Genomic DNA, 20,477 nt, shown 5'->3' with positions numbered 1-20,477 from the left:
TGTAAAAAAAAACAAAACATCGATGTCAAAATAGCTCTTCCGGTGTCGAGCGTCAGCGAGAGAGCGCACCTGATCAACGTCAGTAGTTACGTTGACGTTATACGTACAGGATCACATCGCGTGATGGGAGAGGACGATTCGCGACAAAGCAGCAAAACAGCTCTCAAGCTAGCATTACAAAGTGCGAAGCGGCTGCAGAGCGCGCGGGGGACTCTCCGGTGTAGCCTCACCGGCTCCGCTGCACAGTCTATAGCGCGAGACATGGGTTTGCCGGCCTCTCGGAGTTCGGGTTTCCACAATAGCAGGATATATGGTGCGACCGCGTGCGTGCGTGCCTACCACGCCAGATCGACGGGCTAGGCTTCATCGCAGCTGGGTATATAGCGTCAGCGCCGTGCCGTACCCGCGGAGACCTCTCCACGTCTCGCTTCCCGGCGGCCAGGTGCGCGTGTCCAGCTCGCGCCGAGGGCCCGCGCTGGCAGCGGCGCCCGACGACGATCCGGGCCCCAGCGGCGCCTGGAGCTTCGTCTTCGAAGACGCGAGGCCGCTACTGGGCCCAGTGTCACCTCTGCAGCCATGCCGAGGTGAGAGCGCGGCAGGCATGTCACGGCTGTCTGCGATCTTAGTGCAGCGTTCTCGCTGCAGCCGTCTCCGCAGAGGAAGTCGGTCGGCGCATTCATTTGCGCCGTGCGCTCCGTTGGGTCAGGTAGAACGCAGTCTATTCTTGGAGTCGCGGAGGTCTATTATTTCCCAACCTTCCAGCGCATGGTTAGCGCTGCCTATCTCGGAAGACGGCTGGCCCGTCTGTCTCGAGCGAGGAGGACGCGGACACGATAGATATGGTACTCGAGGAGGCCTGTCGCTGACTAAATTTCGCCTTTCCAGGCAGAACGCAGCATCTAAAAGCCAAGGTGAAGCAGAGCTTGTACTAAGACCACTGGAATTCTGGCCTGGCTTTACTCCAATTCATCCTGAGCATGCAGCCGTTATTAGTGCTTTTAACGCCGATGTACGCAGCTTTGCTGCATGGCTGCCTGACGCGCTTCAAAATATTGAGTGAGCACATATTAAGTTAGACCATTGTGATAGATATCCGACGGAATTTCCGGTATTCATCTTTGTTTGCGACAACCTTGTGATAAAAACAATGGGCCTCAGATACGAGAGAGCCACTGGCCCCTAATGACAGTTCAGCGAATGCATAAAAGATGTGTGTTTAATTCTGCTCGCTGTGTAATGCACCTGGTACGCAGGAGCTTTATGTGGACGACCTTGAATTTGATGTAATACGTTGTGTAAAAGGCACATAAAAATTCCTCTTTGAGGTCCTTGCATCGTCATACACTATGACAGACCGAAGCGAAATAAAAAAAAAGGAGTTACATTGCTTCCTAACCGAAATAAAACTCAGCCTAGCAACCATTGTAGACTTGTCATACTCCACTAAAGGGGCTCAATTACGCGAATACACACCGAATTATCCTTGACATAACACAGTGACATCTTATATGCCTCACTTTTAATGCAGGACATTCTAAACAGAACCTCTGCCTCCACTTTATTCCTCCAACGAAAATGTTTTGTCTCTTTTTTTTTTCTTTTTCAACAATGACAGGCGTCATTCTCTCGGCGTTTGCTTGGCGAAAAAAGAAAGAAAGGTTCCTTATTTCTGAATTTTCAATAATTGCACTCTATGTCTGTTTAAAACTGGTATGACGCTTCCCGTGAGTGCCTTTATTGTCGCTCCGAAGAACACTCATTTTCGGTTAACTCTGATTGTCAAACACTTTGATATTGCACGAGGGAAACCAGCGGCAAGCACGAAGACACAGGGCAAACACAAGGACGGAAGGATGCCCCCTTGACCCCAATGTCTCCAAATTTTCCGCAAGTTTTGTTTGATGACGTGACGATGTGAGAGGCTATAGCTGCATCACCACCACGTCCTCACCCTTGCACAATCGCGATTGCGCCGCTTCCACGACCACATCCGCATTCGGTGGGTCTTCACCGGTTGATGGCCGCACCCTGCGAACACAAGGAGCACGCGTATATCGCGTCCTTCTCGTGATAGCGATGATTGGCCTGTGGCACCGCGGACTCGCGATTACAGACGGAGGCCGTGTTTCAGGCGATTCGTGTTACGCTCATCCATTGCCAGCTCGGTATCGTTTTTCCCCGGCGGCGCTTCCTCAAATGGGCGGTGTATATTGTCCCTCTTTGTGGCCCCATCAACGGAAAATACAACGGCAAATGGGCCAGCTCTGTAGATGTCAACGCAAACAGCATGTTTACGCTGAAAATGGACACGGTGTACCATGCTGCTTACAAGCTACATTGATTGTTAATGTTAACAAGAGGGCGACTGTTCCTGTACTATTATATTCAATGAGGTCGAGGTCTCCGAGATATAACACTGGGGAGTTATAAAATATCAACTTCTCAACAAAAAGAAACCAAAGCTACCGTTACATTTTTTTTTCTTTGCCTAAATTAATTTAGGTGACTGGTAATGTTTTTCAACAGGCTTTGAAGCTCGGTAACTGGTATTTAAACTATAAAACCTCGAAAATCATTCCGATGGCAGTGTAGCAGGGACGTGGTTGACTGCTTACGGTACCCTCCATTTGATGTGCTCGAATTTTTCCGCGTTGTCCATGAAGCGGTTGTCTGGATTTGAGTACAGCGTACCGAAGGCAACATGCCATTCAAGCGGCTTCAATCTCAATTAATGCCGCTTCTAAAGCTCCCGCTGGCTACAATGGCGCGTGTCACTTATTTCTGCTGTTTCCGTGCAACTATATCGCTGTTGCTCGAGCGACGTACGACTTCTGCGCACTGTTTTCTTTACTTTCTTTTTCCTGAACGGGCACCATCCACAGTAACATACAGAGCAGCTGTTTAGCAGATTGAAAAGGCCTGCCTGTTTACTACGTGGCCTCACGTGCGTGAGGTCAATACCCAGCTAATCTGTCTCCATATCAAAGTTGGGAGGCAGCTGTGTAACTGCTGTCTATTACATGAGCCCTGCTGTGTGCAGAACTTCTATCGGTAAAAAAACGCACATTGTTCACAGGAACACTGTTTTCTGTATGACGTGCACCAATACCCGTTTGCCATTCCTGATTCATTTCCTTGATGGACTGATGCAACCGTATTTACTCATGTACGGACCCCTATTTCTACTGCCCCCCCCCCCCGTTTTTTTTTTTTTTTTTTTACTTGCGGGGGAACAATGTCTGACTGAGTGCATGCCTCCCACGAGTCGGGCTTATGGCTACGTCATGACACCTAGTACTACATCGTGACTGCTGAGACTTGTGTCCAGTATTGCTCGATCCTTTCTCCGTCGATGAACGCCCATGCCTGCTCTATAGTGCAGCCATTTATATGATTTCCATTTTCTGAAAACCCGCTTCCAAGATCGGAACGAAAGGCGACCTTATGTAACGAAAAGCACGGCAGAATTCGTTATACCACAACCCTGCCGGTAATTTTTATTTCCTTCAATCCTTTCTTAGTTATTCATTATTTTAGGAGCAGGCATTCGACCTTCCGGTACATTCGTATGTTTGTATGCCGCTACTTCATCTTCGTAACACACAGGATAATTTTCAATGCTATGAATAACAAAAATTAAGATATGTCATTAAATTGGACCTTGTTATGTGCTGTAATAATTTCTTTGTTCATGTATATATTGATCAAGTTTTCATGCAGCGGCTGTCCTGTTGAGTACCAATGTTAGATAGCGTTAGATGTGTGTGTGTGTGTGTGTGTGTGTGTACACACACACACACACACACACACACAACGTACCTCAACATATTAACGGCATGAGCAACGAAGATAAGCGATACTCACATCTAGCCTGTAACATATGCGAGTTTAATAAGTTTGTCAGTGACAGTTGCAACAGAAGAGGGGGACAAAAAAAAAAAGCCGCTTTTCGCTTTACGCTGTTCGACAACTTCTCCATGCAACATGCTAATTCAAATACGCGGTAATAATCAGCACCCTAGCGTGTGTACGCCAAACATATAGCCTCCGGGCGCTCTTACATATGTATTCTACATTTTACGGCCATACCAAACGGCTACTTGTCGTGGTTAAGAATGATTGCAATTGAGAAATAATAGTTCGGCTTTATTTACTTACTTATGGTGCAGTAATGTATTAATATAATCGAATGTCTTCAAGTGCAAGAACTGTCAGGGTACCTCGTCTGTAAATGTGAAGAACATTAAATCGGACAGTGCGATAAATGTTGGTATTGATATCAGTTTAGTACGTTTTATATTATGAAAGAAATACAGAAGGCATGAACGCAACGAATGAACTTGAAGATGGAATGTGCAATGCGGAACACCTCATCGAACTGTAACCAAATCTTCTGTCGTCAAATGCGTTCATTATATCTCGCACGATTGCGTCGTTAGAAAGTCATTCGTACTTCTCCTTCATCGTCCAGTACGGAACATAATGTCAAGGAACGTGCTACTATTTCTGCCACAGAAGTATGCAGGAAGCCCGCGGTGGAAAATGAATGGCAAATTGCTGCATGAATACGGCTAGGGGTAATTAATAACAACTCATTAGGCGAACATGTGCGCATAGTCCTCTATAAGGATGTCAACAAACCAGGTGGGCGAAAAGAAGTAAGGAAAATGGTCGTCTTTTCCCCACCAGGAAGCTGTAATTTTCATCAAGTTTAGGAGCATAGCTCATGGGAGTATCACGTCACCAAAACCTCAGCACGCCTTGGTCTCCAACAAAGTTGAACATAATGAGGAACACAATTCACCTAGATTTCCGAGGCTTAAGTTTGGAGATCATCACGCAGAGGTCCTTTGCGGATAGGTATGATAGAGCTCGGTCACGTCTACTGCAGTGTGCTTTCGAAACTTAAACACTTATGTACTCTGACGCTTGAATGAAACGTAAGTAAATACAGAGTAATTTTGTTTTTACTTCTAAAGCATTTTTTTTAGATACGAAGGTTCTTCGAATCAAGTCACTGCAGAATAATTATCTGGCCAGGCGGATTTCATTTGCTAGAAAGACCTGAGCAACCCATTCACTAAGTGAAATAATTGCACTAGTAACTTCTTCGTTACAAACCTTATATGGCATATGCTTATATTGGAAAGCGGAATAGCCATACATGTCTAGATCTGTGGTTCTATCAGGGTTTCGAACAAAACACGAACCGAATTTTTTGGAACGTGCCTGAACCCGAAATAAATCTGAACTAAAAAAAAAAAAAAATCCGGTTAGTGGTTTGGCACGAAACGTTTCTAGCATATCAAGTGACAGCAGGTGCTCTAAAGTTTAAAATAAATTCTGGGCTTTTACGTGCGAAAGAGAGAGAGATACAAGGAAGGCAGGGATGTTAAGCAGTCAAGAGTCCGGTTGGTTGCCCTGCGCTGGGAGAATAGAAAGGAGAGAGAGAGAGAGAGAGACGTGCACGGACAGCACTACAGAGTCAAAGACGCTCGCACAAGCCAGAGGTTCGTATAAAGCACATAAGTGCCTTCGTTGCCTTCTGAGCCGATGATCGGTGGGGACGGTGTTCTAGTATTGTCTGTTCACTCGGAAGATGATCACCAACTTTGCAGGAAGGCATAAGCATCGTGTACAAATTCTTAAAAGAGAGAGGAATAGAACTATCTTACAGCAAGGTGGCTGTGCTGCCTTTCATCAAGGATATCTAAAGGATTTTCAGCTGTGCCTTGACGGACAACCTTTAGACATGAAACAACACAAGTTTCTGGGGGTTATACTAGACAGGCAACTTTCTTGGAATTCTTGCATTAAAGCCCTCGAAGAGCAAATAAACTAAATAATAAATGTTATTCGCCGCGTAGCGGGCACGGCATGGAAAGGGTGGGTTTCATCTTTACTAAAAGTACATACTGCACTTATAAAGCGAAAGATAGCATATTCCTCACCTCTTCTGCATGGAATCTCCCGTTCATCTGAAGAGAGACTCCAATGATTAATAGCTAGGAACCTTAGTGTATGCTTATGCGTTCCTAGAGCGAGCTAAAGTTCCTTAGTTATGGCAGAGGCACGTCATCCTCCATTTCCTATTATGAGGACGGTTGAAACCTGTCGACACAACTTTCGCGTTTCAGTGCAGCACAAAAGTCACCCACTAGCAAGTGCACTAATTGAGAGAGACAGGGCGAACATCAATTCGGTTATTCAGGTACACAAAGATCTTCTACCCTCCGTGGTGACTCGTAGCTCCAAAAATTGAACTATCGGTTGAAGGAATTATTCGCAAGCGAGATATGTTTATACTAGCAGCACAACAACTGGCGTTATACCAGATATACTTTCGACACTTTAGCTATATTCAAGCGTATATAGAGGGTTATTGCGAAACAAATTATTCTACAGCTGCCTTTGTCATTCCAGAATAGAACCAAATAAAAACGTTTAAGCTATCTCTCACGACGTCATCAACAACAGCAGATCTTTTTGCAATATTCTCTTTGTTACGCTACATAAGTTCAATGCAAAAAGGGGAACAATGGGTCATCCTTTCTGACGCGCAGGCAGCTTTGTCTTCACTTCATAGTGACATCAGCTATTCGCAAAACATGTCGTTAATTTACGACACACTAAAGGAACTCACAAAAGCAAGTGCAGAAAATCGCACAGTAATATTTCAATGGATACCTGGCCACTGCAATATCCCTGAGAATGTTGCAGCAGACAAGGCAGCTGTGAAAGCGCACGTTAATAACGCCACATATGGTCTGCCTCTAACGCAAGACAAATTGCAGCACATGCTAAGACAGATCTCAGCCCGTAGTTGCAAAGCGACATGGTTTGATCAGAACTTTAAATCTTCAGAATTATTTCACATTGACCCATCACTTCGATTTAAAATCACGTTCACATTAAATACAACCAGAGTCTTTGAAATGCTGATTCACCGTCTGCCGGCTCGGCACCACGTGCACAAAACACTTTCTACATAAAATTTCAAGAGCTGATAGTGCGTGATGCACTTGTGGCCACGCTGATGAAGATGTACAGCATCTTCTGCGTGACTGTCCGCGACACGACACACACAGACAACGCTTAGCACTTCATTTAGTGGAATTAGACCGCAGGCCCTTCAGCCTCAGGAAGATCTTAGGTCCTTGGCCAACATACTGCAAGGACGAGCGTTACTGGCCTTCAAAGATTTCTGGTAGCGAGCAATATTCTCCGACAGTACTGAGTAGAGTGTTTAAATGTGATAAGCGCATTCTATGTTTTTCTTTTATCTGACTCTGGCCAATTCAATGCCTGGTTTATGTACCTTCATATGAATTTAATCCGTGATTTCTTATGTGCCCTGATTTTAGTCTGGCTAATCGACCGGACTTTGTATTTACTTTAGTGCACATATGTGTCTGGAACTTGTGTTGTTATGATATCATTATTTTTATTATGATTTATTCTTTTAAATCGCTATGTGAAAAGGAGTAGCCGGCGCCAATTAAAGGCAACATTTATTTATTTATTTATTTATTTATTTATTTATTTATTTATTTATTTATTTATTTATTTATTTATTTATTTATTTATTGACTACCTGCATCGCCTTAGAAGGCATTACAGCAGGGGGGTACATACATATCTACATCAATTGACACTCATTTCATCACAAAGCGCGGTAAAACTTTTCATTACATTGTATACCAACAACATTTGACGGGAGAGCATTCCACTCCCTCGTGGTCCTATAAAAAAATTCATAACGCAAGGTGTCACCTTTAAAAGGAAATTCATGGAGTTTCAAGGCGTGGTCTCTTCTACGTGAAATATGCGATGGTAATGTAATATATTTGTTCCTGTCAATGCCTATCTTAGAATACATCTCCTAAATACCGTATAATAATAATAAAAAAAAAAGATCGTCTAGTTTACTGAACGCGTTGGACATGGATTGTCTTCGTGCTTCACACTGAGGACAGTGGCACAATAGGTGGTCAATGCTCTCCTCGCAGCCGAAGACATCACATGCAGGACTGTCAACAATTCCAATTAATGCAGGAAAAGCTTTTGTGAAGGCAACTCCCAACTATAACCGACACAGAAGAGACGCTTCGAGTCAAAACCACGATACGATTATGAGGCACGCCGTAGGTGGTAGGGGGAGGGGGGTTCTTCTGATAAATGTTCACGACCTGGGATTCTTTAACGTGCACCCAATGCACGATACAAGGGCGTTTTTGCATTTCGCCCCCATCGAAATGTGGCCGCCGTGGCCGGGATTTCATACCGCGCCTTCGGGAGCGGCGCCATAGTCAATACCGTTTACCAAGATGGTTCAGCATGATTCTTTGGATCTTCAATCGGTGCAACCTACTAGCAGATTGTTACGACTACCAGTTGCGTTGTGTGCGAGAATGGAGATAGACGATGGGTACGAGCTGATAACTATGACCTTCCCGACGGGGACGCTTGCACTTCTGAAATCGGCCATGCATGCGAGTTGTGCATAACGCGGCCGAAAAGTTGTTTCATGTGCTCTGCGGTATCAACATTTCTGGGGACGCTTCCAATTCAGATGTTAGGCCAACTTGCCACTAAAATTAGATGTGCCAGGTAAACACGGAGAGCGGAAAAGACGATGTCCTCGAGCAGAAATGTCAACGAGTTCAGCTGCGCGACTTACTGTAACCATAACATTGCGGTCGCTAATGAATGCCGTCATTTTCTCAGCGAGAGTTAACCACGGCTGCAAACGGCACGTGAAATGTTCTTCTGGTATACGTGCCATGGTTTAACTCGCGTTTTGGTGCTTGGCCAAGCAGGGTACAATGCTCTTCTAGTTGCAGAAATTATGCGTGCGAAACAACGTGCGTGCTTTTGACCTCCTTGCACGCCCTTGGCCAGCGAAAGACTACGTGCCACGTTCAAATGCGCACGAAATGTCGAAGCGTGGTTCATCACAAACCGCCCTAATTTGTTCATCGTTCAGAAACATCAATGTCCTCACCTGCTTCTAAATAAGCAGCAAATTGACCGAAATGTCAAATGCTGGGTTCTTTCTTAGCTACAGATTGAAGTTTGAAGTTGTAAATTATGCAGTACAGTACCAATTCACGCTGTCTCCGACACCATAGATCACATGCCACATTTCGTTCACCACCAATTTCGTAGGGAAAAACTGAAGCAAAATGAAAGCTGACTCTGTTGCTTTCAGAGTAATGAGTGTGAAAGCGAGGCAGACCTTACGCTGACGCAGGGATTCGCACTAATTACATCTGTCTTTAATATGTACCTTAAACTTCCCCCGCCTCTACGTAATGCCATTCATTCGTAAGTTTCTGCTTCCTCTTAATGAAACTCGAGGCGCGATGTTTAAAACACGCGTTCAGTTTGCTATCAGTTTCGTCTCACGTGATTGGCATAGGCCGCGTCATTCTGGAAATCCAAGCACGTTCAAAATGCAAGCTCACCGGCTACAATTCCTAAGTTCCAATATGTGAGGTAATGTAATTAATTCAAGATATAATTATTTAATTTTTGTTAATTAGTTGAATATGTGTTTTCATTTCTCGTATAAGTAATGTCCGCCTCTCTGACTAATCCAGCTCAAACACTAGAATTACGTTATCTGCAACACGCTATTTTTAAAAATTCCATAAAACATAAAATTATCACCCTGTATACGCCTTGCATAGTAACCCTATGGGAGTCTCCTCTCTTTACGTATATATAGGGAATCCCTCTGTTCGATTAACTTGTGATCAGCGCGTCAAGAATGAGAAGGAGGGGCGTTAGTCTCCGTATCGATGACGGATAGTGCTTAGTGGATACTTCTTGCTCTTATTGAAGCAAAAGAAAAAGTCTTGCTTCAATATGATTGCTTCTTGCAGTGTCCCTATCGGAGCAAGGCGCAATCGACGCAGCTCTTCTTCAGCAGAGGTTGTTCGCTCGCTAGCCTTCGCTGCAAATCTGGTTCGCTAGGCAACTGCAACACAGGCGGCATCGCGTTGATAACGCTCCAAAATTGTGGCAGAAAAATACCCCTGTGCCACGTGCCATGTCGCGTACCAGCTGCGGGCGCAAAGAATGGACGCCAATCTCATTACGGGATCTAGCCGACGCCGCCGCAGTCGTCGAGTCACGACGTGAGTCAGGTGACGCCGCCGACCTCTGAGCCGTGACCGTGTTTGTAGCTCGCGAGCTGTGCATAATAATAGCTCCTCGCGCCTAGACGCACCCTGTGCGACGGGGCTTCCGCGCAGGCTGGCTCGGATATCTCAGGCACACTATAGCTCATGGCGCTAGCGGCGTGTAGATCAGTACATCAACCAGTTCACTTCACGGATACAACGTACGACGGGTGTTAAAAATGTACTGTGACCACATCGCAGATGGACTTGGCGAACGCAATGCCCTGCATACAGAATAATATATATGAACCCGCTAACGACGTATGGCCATGAGGACACACCGTACTCGCCGTGGTTGCTTAGTGGCTATGGTGTTGGGCTGCTAAGCAAGAGGTCGCGGGATCGAATCCCGGCCACGGCGGCCGCATTTCGATGGGGGCGAAATACGAAAACACCCGTGTACTGAGATTTAGGTGCACATAGAAGAACCCCAGGTGATCCAAATTTCCGGAGTCTCTCACTACGGCGTGCCTCATAATCAGATCGTGGTTTTGGCACGTAAAATTCCATAATTAAAGAAAATAATAAGGAAGGACGCACCGGATCGCTCTGCTCTGCCGGAGGCAGGGCAGCGTTTTGACTTCCACTGCGGCATGAGTGCAGTGTGAGCACCCACACAGTATAGCGTTCCTCCTGAGGAGCTGTATGCATAGATCGCACCATGGTGCATATAGACTGGTCTGAGCGGAACCGTGCAGCTGCACATTTATACAACCGTTTCATTAGGCGCTGGAAAACGCCGACGGCTTTCTGTTGGTCTCAGCTCGTGCATATCATCGAGATGCGATGCCATTGTTGTGACACCGGCGTTGTTGTAACACAAGCGGTGCCTGCCAGAACGCCGCTCCTGCCGCGCAACAGCGTTGGTCTCGCGTGCTGCGTTGCATCATGTGTCGCCTTCGCGTAAACACCACGCAAGGAGCTCGAGCGCGACGCTTGCAGTCGCTTTCACTGAACAATTTTTTATGCAATCTAAAACAATGTCGAAGGAGAGAAATGCTACTAGCGACGAAAGAAAATGGGCGCACTGCAAGGTTAGCTTGCGTATATATCACGCATGCAGGCGTTGCTGAACAAACGTTGATCGAGTGTTGTCGTGTCCGCTTAAAAGAGTTTTCGTTTTATTTCTGAAGTTATATTCGCCTAATCATTTACAGTGGCATGACTTTCTCCTACTTCCTCTTTACGTGGGCGAAGGATGAAGTCTTGCTGCCGACGAAGTAGTTGTGAAAGGGCGAGCGAACTATTATCTGAATGACAGAAAAACGGTCATGTAAGTACTTCCGGGTAGCGAATAGAGTCCAACTATAACCCCCAAGAGGTCTTCAGAGTCGCGCAGAGTCTTACTTTTATGGCGACGGCCAGCCCATTTCCGCTTCATAAATGTCTTATTTAGACGGCATGCTGCGCAGGTTTGCAGGTTCACATTTCATTTCAACGAACCAACCTTTCACGAGTTTCTTGAGTTGAGGGGTGCTCCCTCTTCCAGAGAGTCCTTGTTTTTCTTTCTCTTCGTCTTTTTTCGCCTTAATCTTGTCTCTGAACGGTAAGAATGAATGAACGAAGTACGAGGAAAACAGGGGGCGGCTGCTTTCGGCTGTGAGTGCGGCTTTCGCACGCACTATGGCAATGCGACTCTTGAAGCGGAAATAACACAAAGGAAATGGCTGGTGACGCCCGGAAGTGAAGCACGCGATATACAAATTCACATTTTCTCCTTCCGCAACAACCACTCAGAATGAGCACATTTTACAACCTACAGTGATAGCTCAGCAGCCACATTTTTCGCTGTGCTGCTGAGCACGAGGTCGAAAGTTCGATTTCTGGCGTCTTGAATGTGGCGGCATGCAAAAGCGCGCGACTAGTACCTAAGATTTCATTGCCCGCTAATTAGTCCCGAGCGTACGGAATTAATCCGGAGTAGCTCAAGTAGGCATTCTACGTTACCCTACTCCACCAATCTATCAATAGTTAACCACCCGCCGTGGTTGCTCAGTGGCTATGGTGTCTGGCTGCTGAGCACGAGGTCGCGGGATCGAATCACGGCCACGGCGGCCGCATTTCGATGGGGGCGAAATGCGAAAACACCGTCGTACTTAGATTTAGGTGCACATTGAAGAACCCCAGGTGATCCAAATTTCCGGAGTCCCCCACTACGGCGTGCCTCATAATCAGAATGTGGTTTTGGCATGTAAAACCCCATACATTAATTGATAGTTAACCATACGTTCACTTTCAAGAACAACGCTCCGTCCTATGAGCACATGCGTCAAAGAGAAGCATCATGGAAGGACCGAGATTTCCTTCGACCATGCACTTGAACTCTTTAATGCACAAATATTTCGCAATGAACGGACATTTCCTTATTTCGCTCTCATTGGAATGTGGTCACGGCAAAAGGGAAATGACCCTGCAACTTGCAGTTCTTCTTTTTTTCGCCTACCCTGCTTGAACCTTGAGTCTGCAGTATGCAATAAATAAACAAGTAAAGATAAAAAAAAAATTCATGCGGAAAAAAATCTTTTGAAACAACGGACGCATTTCATTTTGTACAACTACTCTTATCCCTGTTTCATGTTCATTAGTGCTAACGATGGGGCCCTTGGCTATGTGTTGTGGAAAGCATAATTCCAAAACAGGAAGTTGACACCAACTAGACAGTACAATGAGTATGTGAAGCCGCTACGTTCAGGGGGATACGAACTTTTTATTTAATAAGACTTCCCCTACCTTGCGTATTTCTGGAGAACTCATTTGCATATATAAGCTAAAGGTACATGTTTTCTTTTTTTCCGCCAGTTTCAATCACGCATTAGCAACAGATTCGTTCTCGGAACATAACCATTTCGAGAATAAGGTAGTTTGTTTCCTGGCCGCGGGGGCATTTCGGCGTTACCAGAAAGCAAAAGAACGCTTGTGTAACGAACCCTGTGTATACGGTAAAGAACCCCAGGGGATCGAAATTAATCCGAAGCACTCTACTACAACGTCTCTCATAGCTGCTGCGTCGCTTCGGCATGTTAAACAAGATCAGTCAAGTAATCAATGAATCAATGCACTGATCTGCGGAGGAGCTGCGGCATTTGTTTGACGCCAACTAAAACAGCAGGTGTGGGGTTTGTTTAGGGTTGCAAACAAACCCTGCTAAATTGTAGTTTGGCCAGCCTTGGCTCTTTTTTTCTGCTTCCCAAACCAGCAACAGTAGAGCACTATGAGAAATGTGAATGATGTAAAAGGCCCGGCATCATTTGCTAACAAAAAGAAAATAAATGAAAATAACAGAAAAAAGAGCTTGCGAGATCGCTTGGTCCGCGTAATGAACAGCGCTTTTCCGGTTTCTGAAATTCATGTCGTAAAACACACCAGTTGTATGTGCGAGCATTTTTCAGAAGCAGCCTCATTAGGTGCTTCGTTTAATACGCCATAAAATTTTACCATTTTTCATTGCACGGACAATAAGAACTGCGTAGATAATATAAAAAAGATCATTGATTCTGACGTACAATCTTTTTGCTGTAGACGGCTGTCTATTTCCTCGTGGCAGCAATATCATTTACAGAAAACGCGAAATTTGGAGACATCCTGAATGCAGCGTGGGTTCTTACAAGTCAAGATCACTACGGACAGGAACATTAGCTGTCGGTGAATAGTGGGACAAGCACCCATTATTACTCGTGACGCTCTTTTGCAGGAGTGCCCTTGTGCCACTAAGACCAACAGAACTAGGTCGTTAAGTATTCATCGACCCACGTGCGCAGAACATGGCTACGGTGGGAGCGCCGGAGGAAAGCGCAGGCCAAGGCCGCAACTGTCGCTGTCACGCGGTGCGCCGTCTACCTTTCGCATCGTCACGTTGCGGCAGCGACAGGCATGTCAAGCGCGCAGAAATATATAAGCTTTTTTGAAAACGGGGACACGACAGAACGGCTCGAAAATGTTGCTCTTACATTGTGAGGAGCTTCCGTGCGCGAAAGCGCAATACTTTCTTTTTTTCTTCAAAGCTGAAAACAAAGGTGCGAGAACACAAAGAAACGTTATAATAAAGCGCAAGTACGCACTGCGCTAGCAGACGAAGACGCAGGAAGGAATTATGTCTGCGTTGTATGTGTACTTGCAATTTCGCACTAACATGACCGAAGAACCGTGTTTCCTGCATGATAATAAAGACGTCCCCATTGGAAAATTGTGATCTTGAAGTGATACTCAGGGTAGCGAGCGTAACTGTAGAGGTAAATTATCTCTGCGTTAGTCGCCATTGTTTTATTTGTGGTTAAAAGACCGAAAGGGAGAGGAGAATTCTGCTGACCGCACCGTAGCCGCTGACACCTGAACATCCGTCAACAGGTGGGTGATGTAACATGTAGACGAAGCAAGAGAAAGTATACATAAATATAACAGTAAGAAGGAGCGAAGAAAATAGGGATTTTCACTATGCCTACATACAGCACGCCAACATCACGTGAGAAGTAGCTTCATGTGAAAATATTTCTGATATCTACGTGAAAAATCACTTATGGCCGACTGCACAGGTCCTGCAGGATCACAGTCAAAATTCAGCATCTAGTATTTCTGTACGCTATCGAGGTCACATGGCTTTCGCCACCCTTACACCTCGTCTCCTATCGTCTGTGGTAAATACACTGTCTCGTCAATTACACAGTGCAATCTTAAAACAATTTTGTATAATTAATACATCGTCTCATGAGCTACATAGTGCAGCCAAGGCTGCCGAACCTGTAATCCACGCAGACTCGAGACAACCGAACGCTCGCACATTGCCAGCCGCTATTTACAGATGGATTAGCACATCGTTTGAAGATAATAACGATACTAATAAAGAATACCTGCATGCAGCTTGCATGAGTCCTTTGCAAGGAAAGAGTAACATGACACTGTAGCCTTGTTGGCCTGCTCCCACTCACTTATTCGTCATTTTGTCCCTCAATAACCAATGTTTAAGTGCATGATCTCAGTGATCCACCGCCTGAACTTGAAAGCTGTCGAACCCGGAAATCTATCGCTTGCCGCATCCTTTTCACCTGTTGTACTCGTTAATGCTACGCCGTTCTTTTTTTATCTGGTACAAGTCGACCACCACGACTTGGCACAATTCACTGCGGTTGCAGCGGTGAGCCAGAATAACGCCACGAGAAATGTTAAGAACTGACGACCGGCGTCTAAAGCAAATAATTGCCTTGCCTCGTTGAAAGGCTGAAAGCCACTGGCAAGGCTCAACCCAAGTCGTTGCCACCGGCAGTGTAGAAGACAAGTACAATGCACCGGCACAAAATGGCGAGCTACGCAGCTGCACGCGAGGCACCTTTTGAGTGTCCAAATAGGCACCACCATCTGATCGCTTTGGCTCGCGGCTACTGGCCCCTGTTGTGTTTTTACCTCCAACCTTTCAGTGTAGCGGGCGCCCAGACAGCCGCATTCACTTCCTCCTCCCAGCATCTGCGAATAGCCAGCCCGCACAGCCTCCCCTGCGGTTCAGCCCCCATCTGTTCCGAAAAGGCCTTTTGGCAGAGCCCGTGCGCAACCTTACTACTACTCGTCCCGCTGTTTCACCCCCTGCTCTCCTCCCCGCCTTCTTCGGAGTCGGTGACGTCTTCCCCTCCAAGACGACGGTCTCCCCAGGAGAGGAGGAACACGGCGGTGCGCTCCGCGAGCCCTTTCCAGGCATGCGGCTCGACCGCTGCCGCGGTTCCTCCGTCCGCTCCTTCGGCAGCAGCGAGCGACGACCCATTTTCCAAACTGCCGCCGCCGTCGCTGCCAAGTGGTACGTTCAGCCGTGGCCCGCTGAACGAGACAACCCAGTTCCCGAGAGCGGTTCCCTCCCGCCTTCCTCCTCGCCCTCTTTGCTGGTTGCCGAAATGTTGGCCCCCTTCTCATTCGGTCCCCGGCCGCACCATGGCCGGTGCAGTGCGTTCTTCGTGGTGTATACCCATCGATGTGCGGATTCTACCTTGCCCTTGAATAATGACGGGAGCTTTGCTGCGCGTGTGTGTCGGCGCTGTGTTTATACTCATCAGGGAATAACCATCGGGGTGCCGTACAGCTATGCGGATCTGTGCATGCTTGGTCGCCGTGTGCTAGGACGAGTAGTACAGACCGTGGCCGCGGGTCGACGGGAAGTGCATTCTGCTCGGATTTTGCCTAGGTCCGGTGCTGAGCGAACGGTGAGGAGGTTATCGCACGTATTCTTGCATGGCAAATTTGACACAGCGTCCCTGTAACCTACGGGGGGACGACGTGGGTATGTTGGTCGTGAGGCATTGCAGCCTGCAATGGGTGCTCAATATTGAGGACGCTTGTCAACACTGACAACAGCGAATGCCGGTGGAGCAATGCCCGTACTGTCTGCACGACATTCCGTCTTGTCCCCGCTGACAAGCTCCAGTGTCGTCCCTCGAACATGTTAACATCGTAGAAAGAAACTAACGCTCTTTTGTGTCTAGTCTATGTGCACGTCTTCAAATCAGGAACACAGTAACAGTTTGTGAAGTGGTGATTACAACCGTCTTATGTAGATTCTTCGCAGAACACAATGCTTTTAAAATTTCTCGGTACCTGGTCACGCCACTATACTGACAATGACATGTCGTAATCACCGTAACCTGATTGCAATTCGCATCGGTCACGTGTCAAGGCCTGCCAAATAAATGGCAGGAATCGCAATGCGCCGCCGTCTTTCGGCAGCTTCCGCGCAGCCTCGTTGCACAAGATGAGGGCGACATAAATTACGCGCTTCCGGCGCTGCATCATTTGGCGCTCAGACGCCGCCTTTGTGCGACGAGTCTCGGGTTTCGCCGAACGGTGCTACCCACTGCGGTTCGGCATCGTCTACGGTGCATGCGCAGACATTGCGCGTTGCTGTGACTTTCCCGTCTCACTGTGCGCGAAGTCCCTGAAGCGACTCGAGTGACGAATGTGCCCGCAGGTATGGAACGTTGCATCTTCTTTCAAATTCTCACGCGCATCGCAGTCGGTGCAGTGGAGCGATCACTATCTGACGTGACGCCAACGTACTGCTCTCCCGTCGCATAAACATACACGCATCCCCTCTCCCTACTCTTTTTACGTAACATTCATGCGACCATGACTCCAAATATAGAGGAAATTTCATCCACGATGTCTTGCATACGTCGCAGACTTTCTCGCACCGAACAATCCGATCTACAGCCCTACACATAGTGCTGGAACATTCCTTGTAATTCCGTTGCTTTGCTTTCTGCCGAATTCATTTACACACAGGCAGCGGTTTGACATGAGTCCACGATGACGGACTTTTTTTTTTCTTCACGGGAAAAAACGTTGCAGCTCCACTGAGCAAGGTTTCCTTTTATTTATTTGTATTGTTATTGCTCTCGACCCCTTCTCTTCCGCCCACCGCCCCTCGCCCTTTTTCTATACGATAGCTCTCTGTTTCAGTCGGTTGCTTAGGTGAGGCGATTGTTTTAATATTCATCAGAGGTTAGCCCAAATTTTTTTTTTTACTTTAACGAAAATTCGATCCACTAATGCCACATAGATGGAATTTCCGTCTTCTCAGCCAGCCCCAAGTATCTTGCCTACTAATACGAGAGAGTCTCTCGAGAAGCAAGCGGCCGTCGCCATGGCCGCGCTCATCTCTTGCATTCGGGTTGCCGGGTCAGCGGCGAATATCGGTCATCACGTGCCGTCGTCTTCCTTGATGGCTCCCGTGTCGTGACACGCCTTGCGCGACGATCTTTGCTCCTTGCATAGCTTGGCGGGCGACTTTTCTTTGCCCGTATTTGGGCCGTCCTATAAAAAAAGCATATCAGTTGCTCTTACTCGAATTTTAGTTACGCTTCGTTGGAGCGAAGGCGCTAAATTTGGAGGCTTGTGTCCATTCTGTAAGCGCCCTGATTGCGAAGGTGGCAGTGGTTGTACAAGATCGACCTGAATAGTTTATAATGGTTTGAAGTGTTGTATCAAGTTTGCACCGTAAGTGCAAGATGATGCTTGATGACTGCCATTACCACTGGGACGAGGTGTGTGTTTCTCGCGAAAACACACGTCCCACGACCTCTGTATTAAGTAAACCCACATGCTGCTATGGAAACCTTCATTTAAGAACAGTGTGCCCCATATTATCATATGAGATTGATAGACACGAAGGTTATGGGGCACAGGCATTTTTCCAGTGTTTGAGCAAATAATTAAATCATTTTACTTGAAGGAATTTCACTCATCTTGGTTATGGCAAACCCGTAGTGAGAATATTATATATATATATATATATATATATATATATATATATATATATGTACATTCAAGGAAAAGTTCTGTACGTCCGGTGCATACGTGGTTGAAGAAAGGAAGGAGCACACTTACGAAAATTGAATTTTTAATATTTTAACGTTTCGGCCGTGGCACGGCCTTCGTCAGAATAAACACGTACAAGTGCGCAGCCGCTTTTATGGGCATGCGCACGTGGGCATAATCAGCAGTACATGCACGTCTACACTTCCAAATAATAAAAGTGCAGCAGTAAGTATATAACTTAAGCACAATAAATGATATGTATGAAATGTCATTATGGTATCACAATGATTGTACATGAACTTACAGAATGATATCAATTGTGACATGACAAAACTAGGAACAAATTGATTTGGCATGGTTTGTCAATTCTGTTCAAGAACATACACATCAAGATATTACAGAAAGGCACGACATTTTTCCTACGCTCTCGTTGATACCGGATGGCACGTTGATACCGGCTGGGAACAGGACGCGCGTCCTCGCGCTAAGCAACACAATACCATAGCCACTACAGTGCGTAATGAATTCATTGTGAAATCGATGCCACGGTGTCTCATGCGCAGATGAGATATTACTTATCGCGCTGCCACTCCTATCAGCTGCAGTTTATTGCTGACAATGGTGATATCACGCGCGCTACCACGGATTTTTTTTTCCCTTGACCCCTTCTCTTCCGTTGCACATACAAAGCGCGTTGGATTATCAGCAACCCCGTCGTAAATTCTGCAAGCTGTAGATCTGCATGATTCAGAATCAGGAGCTTCTCATTGCTTTGTGAATAGTAATTTTATCTTCAGGCGCAGACCACGAGTACATAAGGATCTGCCTGCCCTTAAAGAAAAAAAAAAAAAGAACGGAGGAAAAAGCTGATTACTGCACTTGATAGCAGCACACGTCACTAACAGCAACAAGCACAGCATTCGTTGGAGAAGCATTCGTAGCTTGCACATAGCTGCGGGGACTGAGCCGGAATAAGCGGATGGGATTAGCTTTTCGGTTGTGTTAATGGTACCCCAGCATTACTCCACGATGGACGGACACACATTCGGTGTTACGCGTGTCTGAAGTGGCACGGAAAGCCGGTGCCAGTTGCTCGCAGGAAACGAGTGTGACTCATGCTTTCTGCTTACAGCACTGGTGGAGATAGAAACTTCGGCAGAAAGCGACGGCATTAGCCCTACTTATAGCAGGGCTTGCTCTTTCAGATGGGGGTGACTCGAATAAAATGAAAGATGAGAAAAGCAGTAAAGGGAGCAGAAAATGAAAGCAAGCGCACGTCGACATAAGTCAACATGTGCAAACGCCCAGACTGCTGTAAAGGAAACAGCAGTGATTTAGTGACTAGCGTCTCTCTTATTTGCACTCAGTGAACAATGACAAAGTGAATTGACCAATCATCTGCGGCAACTGCCAAGTTAACGCTACGCGACTTCGCAGTCGACAAGTAGCATGCCCTAACAATTTGAATTAATGGCGTGCAGCAATGTGCAGCATAAACCTTGACTCCAGTGATCAATCACAGCCGTTTTGCGGGAAGGCAAGGAGCACGACGTTCGCATGCCCCAAAAGAAAAGAGATGAAAGTAGTACACGTTTCACAAAGAGTGAACCATTTGCACATGCGCGAGAGAGGTATTTTCACACGCAAGAATGCTATAGAAATTATTTGTTAAAGTACTGAAAGTTGGGCGAGTCGGTAGCTGTTCATTATGAAACTGCAGTGCACACAACAAACGAGACAAAAAGCATCTCTCTAGAAGCGCTCTAGGAGACAAACGGGTAGAACGAAAAATTGTTACCATTAAACAGATTCTCTTACATCGCCCAGCAACTATGGGGGCATGGAAGTTTCCGATGGATTCTCGGAAAACCTTCACACTCCCGCTTCCTCCGGAATGCGGGCTGTGACCAAACTTCCGGAGGATAAATATAATTTGTCGACAAAAGTTTTTGTTGAAAAACAACCTTTCAAGGCAGCCGACTTGGATTCGTGGAAATTGTT

The 20,477-nt window shown here is 46.3% G+C and overlaps 1 protein-coding gene across 1 annotated transcript in view; it reads left to right on the top strand.

Moving 5' to 3' along the window:
• The first annotated feature begins 310 nt into the window (after positions 1–310).
• Positions 311–20,477, top strand: part of LOC126535859 (scavenger receptor class B member 1-like) — a 56,064-nt gene continuing 35,897 nt past the window's right edge. Inside the window, exon 1 of the mRNA XM_050182702.2 lies at positions 311–584. Coding sequence (XP_050038659.1) covers positions 311–584 — 274 coding nt within the window. The remainder of the gene's footprint in view (positions 585–20,477) is intronic.

The sequence above is a fragment of the Dermacentor andersoni genome, chromosome 4, assembly GCF_023375885.2.
Source record: "Dermacentor andersoni chromosome 4, qqDerAnde1_hic_scaffold, whole genome shotgun sequence".
Lineage (NCBI taxonomy): Eukaryota > Metazoa > Arthropoda > Arachnida > Ixodida > Ixodidae > Dermacentor > Dermacentor andersoni.
Note: the sequence above shows the minus strand (reverse complement) of the source record. Positions and strands in the feature narration are given on the sequence as shown.